Source organism: Mobula birostris, chromosome 11 (assembly GCF_030028105.1).
Source record: "Mobula birostris isolate sMobBir1 chromosome 11, sMobBir1.hap1, whole genome shotgun sequence".
Classification (NCBI taxonomy): Eukaryota; Metazoa; Chordata; class Chondrichthyes; order Myliobatiformes; family Myliobatidae; genus Mobula; species Mobula birostris.
Window position 1 is genome coordinate 68,591,882 of NC_092380.1, and position 12,337 is coordinate 68,604,218.

The 12,337-nt window shown below is 39.5% G+C and overlaps 1 protein-coding gene across 1 annotated transcript in view; it reads right to left on the minus strand.

The window, feature by feature from the left end:
- The window catches only part of LOC140205524 (uncharacterized), a 65,394-nt gene that overhangs the window by 23,088 nt on the left and 29,969 nt on the right, over nucleotides 1-12,337 (minus strand). Inside the window, exon 3 of the mRNA XM_072273146.1 lies at nucleotides 10,240-10,323. Within this exon, the coding sequence (XP_072129247.1) occupies nucleotides 10,240-10,323 (84 nt within the window). The remainder of the gene's footprint in view (nucleotides 1-10,239; nucleotides 10,324-12,337) is intronic.

Below are 12,337 nucleotides of genomic sequence, written 5' to 3' on the forward strand. Positions count from 1 at the left end.
TTACAAGTGACCCACTTCAGACCTATACTCCTCCAACTCCCCCAATCCCAAAAATTGTGTTGCAATGTACAGTACTGTGCAAAAGTCTTAGACACCCTAGGTGTTTTATGGGTTCAGATGGTATGGCCTTGACAGAGCCCTGATCTCAAATTACCGAGGTTGTCTGGGATTACCTGTCTCAATACAAACAAGACAGCCAAGTGCGCAGGAGAACTATGGTAAGTTGTCCAAGATGCTTGGAACAATCTACCAGTCGATTTTCTTATAAAACTGGCACAAAGGTGTACTTAAGAGAATTAATGTAGTTTTAAGGGCAAAGGGTGGTGACACCAAATTTTGATTTGATTTAGTTTTCTACTGTTTACTGCCTTTATGGTAATTTTTAAATATTTAGAAACTTTTCATTTCGTTGTTTTTGAAAGCATCTTCACTTTACAGGTTTTTTTTACATGTACCTAGGACTTTTGCATAGTCCTGTATCTTATGAAATTTTCTCTCCAGCACAGGCCTGTGAACTCCAAACACCTCCCCAACCTATTCTATAACTCAGGTAGGTACTCGTCACAGGTTGATAGGGTCATAAATAATGTTGTTGGCACATTAGCCTTTATAAATCGAGGTACTGAGTACATGAGCTGGGATGTTATGTTGAAGTTGTGTAAGGTATTGAGGAGGACTAATTTGGAGCATTCTGTGTCATTCTGGTCACCTACCTACAGGAAATATATCAATATATTTGAAAGAGTGCAGAGAAACTTTACAAGGAATTTGCTGGGATTCGTTCAAGGACCTGGGTTATAGGGAAAGGTTGAATAGGTTAGCACTTAATTTCAAGAAGCATAGGAGAATAAGGGAACATTTGATTGTGGTATACAAAATTATGAGAGGTATAGGTAGAATAAATATAAGCTGGCTTTTTCCACTGAGGTGAAGTGAGACTAGAACTAGATGTCATAGGTTCAGGGGGAAAAGGTAAAATATTTAAGGGGAACACGAGGAGGGTGGGGGAACTTCTTCACTTAGAGGGTGGTGAGTGGTGAATGCAATACTTAAGTGGTTTGCTTAAGTACATGGATGGGAGAGGCCTGGAGGTCTATGGTCCAGTTGCAGGTCAATGAGGCTAGGCAGAATAAACAGCTCACAGACATCCCACCCTGCAAAAACTCATTTCAGGGAGGTACCACCATCAATTTTCAGGGGACTCCTGGAACTTCCGGGAGAGGTGGGATGTCTGCAATAGAGTAGCTCCTTAGCAGCTAACCAGCTAGTTTAAATAACGTTAGCTATGCTAATGAACGAATGACACCTGTTAAACTCACCTCAACATGTCTTTTACAGTCTTAACCCACCATGGGCAAAAGAAAAGTCACTGTTGCAAACAGTGCAGTGAGCAACACTGGCATTGTTTTTGACCCCTATTAGGCAGGGGTACACTTTACTGTAGTCTGGGGTGACGTACATTTTATATTTTCTTTTTTTGGAACACTCTGCCACTCTGATTTTTTTTGGAATTCTCTCGCTCTCTCTCTCTTGCGCACGCGCTCTCTCACTCGTGGTCGCTCTCACTCGTGCTTGTTCACGTGCTTGCTTTCTCGCTCTTGCTCTCGCTCTCGTGCTCTCTCTTACGCTTGCTCTCTCGTGCTTGCTTTCTTGCTCTTGCGCTCGCTCTCTCTTGTGCGTTCTTTCATGCTCGCTCTCAAAAAAATCAATTTCCGGAACATTGTATATAATTTGCGGGCATCAGGGAGCCATTATTAATATGCAGGAGACTCCCGGAACTTCCAGGAGAGGTGGGATGTCTGAGTTTAGCATGTACTAGATGGGCCAAATGGTCTGCTTCTGTGTTGTAGTGCTCTATGATTCTATACTGTCACCGAAAAACTACATGTGTGTGGTGGAGCTTGCAAAAGAAAAGGGAGCATTGTCAAAGAACATCACTTGTGCAAAACTCATTGGATACTGATGCACAGCCAAATAAATATTGCTGAGGGAGCACTTCCAGAGTAAACATTAACCTCCTTTAATCTGCCTATTGGGATCAGAATTCACTATCTCTACAGATTTAATGAGAATGTATTTACAAAATTTTGAGAGATTTCATTGGAGGAACACAACAGTAGAAACAAATTAACAACACAAGTTCATTACAAACATTGGCAAAATCAATTCAAGAACCACAATCTGATCCAAAGTAGTACCATTATATGAGAAAATCTGTGTAACAGCAAGGCCTCAAAACATTAATTCCTCACTCAAGACACCTTTGCTGGCTATTTTTCAAGAGGACGATATAAATCTTAAATATAAATAAAAAGTGTGGCATATATAAATTTCTTTAAAAGCCTTTTTACACATTCTTGACAAAAAGTTGGAAGAGAAGCATAAAATGGCATGAGTGCAGGAGAAGTTAGAACCTGACCAAAAAATGGTAACCTAAGTATAGATGTTGGGTGGGGAGAATTATCAAGAGGTTTGCTACTTATAAGGGTTCTTGCTGTTTCCAATTCATATCAAATTTGTGAACTACAACAATTCCAGCAAGGGGTCAAACTAGAGGCAACTGAGCACGGACAAAAAGTATTAGAAATTGCTTAAGTAGTAAACAACAGCAAAATTAAATGAATATGGTAAATGTGAAGTAATAAGGTAAAAAAACAGCAACTGATTTAACAGCATATGCAACACACCTTCAGCTACTATGTAATAGCAAAGGAAGGCACAAGGTTATTTAAGGAATTGAGGGAAGTTCTTGGTATAGTAGCAGCAGATTCCTGTCACAGTAATCATCTAAGCATGAGGCTACAAGGCATGTATACAACATGACATCATAATATTTAGGATGCTTTTATGTACTCAATTAAAGGTGAGTAAATACAAATTTACTGGAAATAGCAGACTAAATTAAGTTCCCAATATTATAACTGGATCTACGGCGTACATTTGGCCCATTATTTGTGTCAATTAAATTAACTTAATAGCTACTCCGATTCCCCCAATCTTTCCCCCAAGTCTAATGATTGTTTTCCCTTTGTTACAACTAAGCCCATTACCACTACAACTTAGAGCAAAATGTTTCCAAGTTGCAACAAACTTATGTGTAAAAATAGCTTCAGCAGGCAATGGTTCCCTTTGTCAATGCTGTTAAATTTGTTCAACATTTCTGACATGGAAGCAAACTCTTCCCATTTTATTGAAACCCTTTATGATTTTCAATGTCTTCATTGTCTTTCCTTGACACTCCCTGCTCACGGGAGAACCCTACCTTTTCCAGTCCCTCCACAGAACTAAATTCCCTCATTCCTGATTCTTTCCTTTCTTCCTTTCTTATTCTTTTTATTGATTTAAAAGGAACGTAAATACAATCAAGAGGAGAATTACCTCAAATATATATATCAATAGCAATACAAACCGAGATCAAGACAGACATTGTCAAAATCACACATATTGTTAAGCCAGTATAAAATATATAATTTAAAAAAATGAAAGCAGCAATTCTCCTCTTATCAGTTCATGAAGAGGAAAGGAAAAACATTTTTAAATGGAGAGAAAAAAAACAACTGCACTATTAAAAAAAGAAACAAAAAAAGGGACTGGGCAGTCTATTTTGAGGATACGACAAAAAAAAGACTTTCTGATCAAATCTAAAACTTATAAAAAGATTGGAAGAGTAATAAATCAAATTAAATGAAAATATTGGGTAAAAGATCGCCAGATTTGCTCAAATTTAAAGGGTGTATCAAATGTCCGACTTCGTATTTTCTCTAAACTTAAACAGGACATAATGGAGGAGAGCCAATAAAAGACCTGATTCTTTCCTAAAAGGTCTCTTCTGTCACAACCTCCTTCCACGGGTGTGTTGCTCAGAAATTAAAACAAAACCTCTGGCTGAAGCCTTAAATTTTCTTGCTCTTCGGCTTCTGCACCCATAACAAAGGACCCCGCACACAAGGTGTTTACTGCCATCTCTATTTATCCTATTATCTACAAATATTTCGATACATTTGCTCCCTAACCTCCATGATTCACTACTCATTTTAAAATGGTAGTTTATAGATTTTAATTATTATTTTACAGTTTTCTTTATTTTTCACAGCAAGGTGTATGCTCCATATTCCTTTATGTTTAACTTCATCTGTAATGCATCTGCTTACTTCTCCCTTATTTTATTTCTTCCAAAGTCCGTCATAATCCTTCAGTTTGTACAACAATTTTGTGTTTTACATTTCCTGCAATATACATTCAAGTTCAGGTAATAAATATATATCAGAGAGAGTTCTGGTCTAACAGCGATGATGGATAATTGCAGGCTTGGCTGCTCACTGGCTTACACCCTTTATCCAGCTGCATATTCACACGGCCAGTATTGCCTTCATGCCTCAGCCTTTAATTTTGTCAGCTACAGGGTTCTTTGCTTAACATCTTCTGAAAATGTAGACATACAAGTAAACTTTCTTCTCCCCATTTACTTCACTGAAGAACTCAATGATGTTGGTTAAAACCAATTTACATTTTGTTAAACCTGTGCTGACTTTCATTTATTAGCCCATACATTGCCAGTTAATTTTGACTCATTATTTTTCTGAAGTTTCTCAACCAATAACAATCATTAACCAACTCCTCTTCCAACTCCCATCTGTAACTTCCATATCTCCAACATCACTCCCTTATCTAAGATGGATTGGAAAAATTTTAAAGTGTAACATTTTGAAATTAAATTCTATCAATAAGATATCATAAATTTATCCTGTCAAGTTCTATTATATCTATTTTTTTCTTTCAACCATCTAGAATTGATCAAGCTTTTCTTCTATGGAAAACAAAGAGAATAACATGTTTTCATGATTTATTCATGGATGATTGTTTTATGTCTTTTGAACAGTTGTCTAATAAATATAATTTGCCTGGATCACACTTTTTCAGATATCTACAGATTAGAAACTTTTTGAACGCTACTTTATCTACCTTTCTGATATCGCATCAAATTGAAGTTACAGAAAAATTTTTAGGTTTAAACCCCTATCAGAAGAGTTTAATAGCAATTATTTATGAATCTGATTATGAAAATACATCTAGGTACATCTGATAAAATAAGAATGAGTGGGAAAGAGAACTTCAAATATCTTTATCTGCAGAGAAATGGGAAAAAAATTCTTCAATTAGTCAATAGAAACATAGAAAATAGGTGCAGGAGTAGGCCATCTGGCCCTTCGAGCCTGCACCGCCATTCAGTATGATCATGGCTGATCATCCAACTCAGAACCCTGTACCTGCCTTCTCTCCATACCCCCTGATCTCTTTAGCCACAAGGGCCATATCAAACTCCCTCTTAAATATTGCCAATGAACTAGCCTCAACTGTTTCCTGTGGCACAGAATTCCACAGATTTACCACTCTCTGTGTGAAGAAGTTTTTCCTAATCTCGGTCCTAAAAGGCTTCCCCTTTATCCTCAAACTGTGACCCCTCATTCTGGACTTCCCCAACATCGGGAACAATCTTCCTGCATCTAGCCTGTCCAGTCCCTTTAGGATTTTATACGTTTCAATAAGATCCCCCCTCAATCTTCTAAATTCCAACGAGTATAATCCTAGTCGATCCAGTCTTTCATCATATGGAAGTCCTGCCATCCCAGGAATCAATCTGGTGAACCTCCTTTGTATTCCCTCTATGGCAAGAACGTCTTTCCTCAGATTAGGGGACCAAAACTGCACACAATACTCCAGGTGTGGTCTCACCAAGGCCTTGTACAACTGCAGTAGTACCTCCCTGCTCCTGTACTCGAATCCTCTTGCTATAAATGCCAGCATACCATTCGCCTTTTTCACCGCCTGCTGTACCTGCATGCCCACTTTCAATGACTGGTGTATAATGACACCCAGGTCTCGTTGCACCTCCCCTTTTCCTAATCAGCCACCATTCAGATAATAATCTGTTTTCCTTTTTTTGCCACCAAAGTGGATAACCTCACATTTATCCACATTAAGTTGCATCTGCCATGAATTTGCCCACTCACCCAACCTATCCAAGTCACGCTGCATCCTCTTAGTATCCTCCTCACAGCTAACACTGCCGCCCAGCTTCGTGTCATCCGCAAACTTGCATTTAATTCCCTCATCTAAGTCATTAATATATATTGTAAACAACAGGGGTCCCAGCACTGAGCCTTGCGGTACCCCACTACTTCCTCAATATGTGCCAGACACACCTCGATACAAGTTAAGGTGATTCATAGGGCTCATATGTCCAAGGATAAGTTAGCTCGTTTTTATTGCCACATAAATCCTGTTTGTGATAGATGTAATTCTGAGGTAGCTTCCTTGACACATATGTTCTGGTCTAGTCCTCTTCCAGCAAAACATTGAAAAGATATTTTTGATATTATTTCAGTAGTTCTGCGTATTGATTTTCAACCTCATCCTATTACTGCAATTCTTGGACGACCCGTGATAGACTCTAGTCGTTTATCCTTGTCAGCTTGTCGTCTAATTGCATTTGTTACATTAATAGCCAGAAGATCCATTTTATTTAAATGGAAAGATTCTAATTCCCCCACTACTTTTCAATGGTTTTCCCAAATGATAGCATGCCTAAACTTGGAAAAAATTAGGAGTGGTGCTATGGATCCTTTGGTTAAATTTGAAAAAACTTGGTGGCCATTTATTCAATATTTTCATATGATCAAAGCTGACCCTTTCTAAATCCTTTGTAGTAATTTTTTGTTCATGTATAGTGGAGCAGAGTTAATGACAAAAAATAATTTTAGCCGATGTAATATGACAGCTTTGTTTCTTTTTTTTTAAGTTTACTTGTTTTTTTAGTTTGGGGGTTTCTTTTTTCCTCTCCTTATAAAATATCTTTTTCATGGTCAGTTACTACGAGATTGGGAGGTTAAACTATATTGGTTACTTGGAATCTGCGCTTGTACATGTTAACTGTTATTATTGTAATCCCGATCTCTATGCATCATAACTATTATTATGTTTATTAATCTTGAAACTTAATAAAAAGATTGAAAAAGAAAGAAAGAGAAATTATACAATATCTTTCCTCTCCAAGTGTACCTTTTGTAATGTTGCAATCATTTCCTCCTTTACTGCCAAAATTGCAGCAGCCTCTTAGTGAAGATAATTCGATGTATACCATTAGTAACTCCACTGTTTGCACAAAATAATTTCCGGTGGTGCCCTGAAACTAAATACCTTTCCTTTATCAATCAATTCATATGTTTGTATTTCCTTTTATGTTAGATATTATTTTGTTAAGCTTCTTCATTGTCTGTTATTGCTTTTTACAAATATAATTTTCACCCTAGTTCTCCACTCTATCATGTACCATTTATATAGCAGGTTTCCTTTGCCTTTTCCATTTTAACCTCCACAGAGTAAAAATTAGTTGAAGGTGAAAAATTGGTGTTGTAGTACGCTTAAATCATTTCAACTTCAATAGCATTGTGGCAAACACAAAATAACCTGCAGATGCTGGGGTCAAAGCAACACTCACAACACGCTGGAGGAACTCAGCAGGTCGGGCAGCATCCGTGGAAAAGATTGGTCGACGTTTCGGGCCAGAACCCTTTGACAGGACGAAGGGTTCCGGCCTGAAACGTCGACCAATCTTTTCCATGGCTGCTGCCCTACCTGCTGAGTTCCTCCAGTGTGCTGTGAGAATAGCATTGTGGCACAGCCAGAAGAGCTGCTACCTCACAACTCCAACATCTGAAGTTTCATCCTGCCCTCTGGTGTTCAGAATGTGCAGTTTTCCCCCGGGTACTCCACTTTCCTCCCATATCTCAAACACATGCAGGCTGGTAAGCTAATTGACTAGTTCATTTTGCCCCAGATGTAGAAGTGGGCATTGAAATGGCAGATGGAATTTAATTCAGACAAGTGCAACGTACTGTTTATTAGTTATACCAGGACAGGACTTACTCAGTTAATGGCAGGGCTCTGGAGAGTGTTAGAAAGCAGACTGAGCTGGGGTAAAATTATAGCTCCTGGAAGTGGAAGAGATGGTAAAGGTGGCGTCTGGGACATCCTCCTTCATTTGTCAAGGAACTGAGTGCAATAGGTGGGATGTCATGTTACAACTGCACAAGATATTGGTGAGGTCATATTTGGAGTATTGTGTGCAGTTCTAGTCATCATGTCATCAAGTTGAGAAGAATGTAGAGAAGATTTATAGGGATAGTACAGGCAGTGGAAAGCTTGAGTTATAGGGAGAGACTGGATAAGCAGTAATTTTTAATTCTGGGACTGTATGAGGTAACCTTTTTTAGGTGCAGAAAAATTATGAGAGGTGTAGAGAGAGTGAACGGTCATTTTTTTCCTGCAGGGTAGTGGAGTCTAAAACTAGAGTGTATAGATTTAAGGTGAGAGGCATAAAATTTAAAGGGGAAATGAGGGGCAAATTTGTTTTCCCCAGAAAGTGCATGGAATAAACTGCCAGAGGAAATTGTAAAGGTGGGAACAATTGCAACCTTTAAAAGGAATTTAGATAGGAACACAGAGGGGGAAAATTTCTGGAGATACAAGCCAAATGCGGGTAAACTGAACTGGTTCAGGTAGGCAACTAGATAAGCAAGACAAGCTGGATTGAAGAGCCTGTTTCTATTCTGTACTGCTCCATGTCTCTATGAATTAAAACGCCTTGGGTGGGGGCACTTGATGGGATCTGGGATAATAAAAATGGGATTTGTGAAAAACTATGGTTGATAGTCAATATTTCCTTAAACCGGGTGGGAAGCCAATGCAGGAATTGCAGGGCAGCTAATGCTGTTCCGTTGTTTAATAAAGACTCTAAGAATAAGCCAGGAAATTATAGGCCGGTGAACTTGACATCAGCAGTGGCTATGTTATTTCAAGGTATTCTTTGGGACCAGATATCTAAGTATTTGGGTATACAGAGGCTGACTCGGGATAGTCAACATGGTTTTATGGGTGGTAGGTCATGTCTAACCAATCTTAAGAGTTTTGAGGAGGTTTCCAGGAAAGTTGATAAAGGCAAGGCAGTAGACTTTAGCAAGGCCTTTGACAAGGTCCCACATGGAAGGTCAGTCAACAAGGTTCATTCACTTGGCATATAGTAAATTTGATTAAGCTTTGACTTTGCGGAAGAAGCCAGGGAGTGGTAGTAGACGTTTACCTCTCTGACTGGAGACCTATGACCAGTGGTGTGTCACAGGCTTGGTCCATTTTTGTCATCTATATCAACAATTTGGATGATAATGTGGTAAGCTGGATCAGCAAATTTGCCGATGACACCAAGATTGGGAGCGTAGTGGACAATCAGGAAGACTATCAAAGCGTGCACTGGGATCTGGAGCAGATGGAATTTAATGCAGTCAAGTGCGAGGTGTTGCACTTTGTAGGACAAACCACGGTAGGAATTAGTCAGTGAGCAGTAGGGCACTCAGGAGAGTGGCAGAACAGAGAGATCTGGAATGCAGTCCATAATTCCTTGAAAGTGGCATCACAGGTAGATTAAATTCATAAAGAAAGCTTTTAGCACATTGGCCTTCATAAATCAAAGCACTGAATACAGGAGTTGGGGTGTTATGTTGAAGTTGTATATAACGTTTGTGAGGCCAAATTTTTGAGTATCATGTGCAGTTTTTGGTCAACCACCTAGAAGAAAAGTGTTACTAAGATGGAAAGGTTGCAGAGAGAATTTATGAGGATGTTGCCAGGACTTGAGGACCTGAGTTATGGGGAAAGGTTGAATAGATTAGGACTTCACTCCCTACAGCATAGAGGAATGAGGGGAGATTTGATAGAGGTATACTATTCAGGATTTTGTATAGGCAGGCTTTTTCCACTGAGGATGGGTGAGAATAGAATTAGCAGTTCAGGATGAAAGGTGAAGTATTTAAGGGAAACTTCTTCATTCAGAAGCTGGTGAGAATATGGAAGAAGCTGCCAGCAGAATTAGTGCATACAGGTTTGATTTAAACATTTAAGAGAAACTTGAATAGGTACGTGGATGGGAGGGCTATGGATCGCTATGGTCCAGGTGCAGGTTGATGGGACCAGGATTGTTCAGCTTTGACTAGATGGGCCAAAGAGCCTGTTTCTATGCTGTAGAGTTCTTTGACTTCATAACATGATTAGTGTGATTGTGGTCGTGTCCACCTGTATTTACATTTACAGCCTATCTTCTGTTAAATGATACAAATCCAATATCTGTACAAAGCAAAGGCTCCCAGTTTCCTTCCAAACCAATAGTATGTGGGAGAGAATACGAACCTGTACCACGATCTGAGCGAGTAATGCAGAACGGTAAACAGTCGCGGATCTGAAATATTTGTAGAAGGTGCTTAGCTATCATTCCTGAAAAGGAAGAAGCACAGAAGTAAATAATTGTGTTTGTGATCATTATTTATACTTTGTACTTTAAATTGAGTCACATTCATTATGAACCCCAAACCATAGTTGTGTTGTAAGTTTAACCAGATTTAGATTCACCTTCTGGTGTGGTGGGAGGTGGAGAAGATGTCTCTACTTTTTGCTGTGGTTAACACCGTAACTAGGCTCAGAACGAGCGCCTGGGTGTGAGCTTGCATAATTAGACCACGTGCCACAGATCCAAATCAGAAACGTACTCTGCTGGTAAATAATATTCTACATTCATAGCATGGTCACTAGGAGCCACTGTAAGGGGGAGTTTTGAGTTGCTTATTTCTGAATCTTGGCATGTTGAGCAGGGAGATAGCATTGGGAACAAGAGGGGGAAAGGGAGAGTGAAAGAAAATATTGCCTGCAAATTGGTTCATACCTCCACTGGACTTTTAACAAGGATCAGAGCAGACAAAAGGAATACAGATCATAAAAATATTTGCTCAGCAAAAGCAAGTTACTTCATTGTGCTCTTCTTAATTCCATTTGTTTACAATGCAGTAATGTAGAACATTATGGCACACACAGAAATGGACCATTCTCAACATAATGGTATTATTTTTATTTATTTAGAGACAAGGTCCTTCCGGCCCTTGGAGACCTGCGCCCCCAGCAAATCCTGCTTTAACCCTAGCCTGACCACAGGACAATTTATAATGACCAATTAACCTACTAACCAGGACATCTTTGCACTGTGGGAGGGAACTGGAGCACCCAGAGGAAACCCACGCATTCCACAGGGAGGATGTATAAACCTCTTACAGAGGAGGCCGGGACTGAACTCTGAATTCTGACGTCCTGACCTGTAATAGTGTCACACTAACCACTACACCAGGGGGAATAATACCTGTCATTAAATACCATATCAACAATATACCTTAAAGTTAACAACATGCTGGAAACACTTAACAGCAAAGGTAGAATCTGTGAGAAGAGAATCAAGCACTAACATTTGAGAATAATGACCTTTCATTGGAATTAGTCAAATCATCCAGTTGTTGACGTCGAACATTAACTGCTTCTCTTTCCACAGCCTGACCTGCCGAGTACTTCCAACATTTTCTGCTTTGATTTGGTTTTCCAGAAGGTTTTTTAATTTGCATAACACAAAGGCATCTTGTAAGCTTCAACACACGAAATTCTGTAGATGCTGGAAATCCAAAGCAACGCACACAAAATGCTGGAAAAACTCAGGCCAGGTAGCATCTATGGAAACGAACAAACAGTCAACATTTCAGGCTGAGGCATCCTTCAGGACAGAAAGGAAGAGGGGAGACACCAGTATAAAAAGGTGGGGGCAGAGGAAGGAACACAACTTGAAGTTGATAGGTGGAGCCAGGTGGCTGGGAAAGGATTGGAGAAGAAGGAATCTGATAGGATAGCAGAGTGATCCATAGGAGAAAGGGAAGGAGGAGAGGATTCAGGAAATGGTGACTGTCAGGTGAGATGAGGTAAGGAGAGTGGGGAATAGAACAGGGGAGGGAAGAGGAGATGCAAGAACTGAGCAAATGGAACAGCATTTTTACAGGAGACAGGGTAGGAAGAGGTACATTCCGGATAGCCGTGTGAATCAGTAGGCTTATAAGAGATGCCATTTTCCAGAAACGGACCAAGTGAATTTAAGGGCAAAGTGGAAGTCGGAGACCAATCAGTCATCAATATAGTGAAGGAAGAGTTGGGGAGCATAACCGGCGAGGTCTTAGAACATGGATTGTTCTACGTCGCCAACAAAAAGGCAGGCATAGCTGAGCCCCTACCAGTGGCCATGGCATCTTGCCACAGATAAAGATTGATACACAACAGATACAGTGAGAAAATTTCACATAAGGATACTTATTATAAGCAATGAAATACTGTTATATCGTTACATTGAATGGATTAATTATCATGAAATTGTCATGCATCATTGAAAAATAACAGCAATTGCTAACACAGTGTATTTATACCC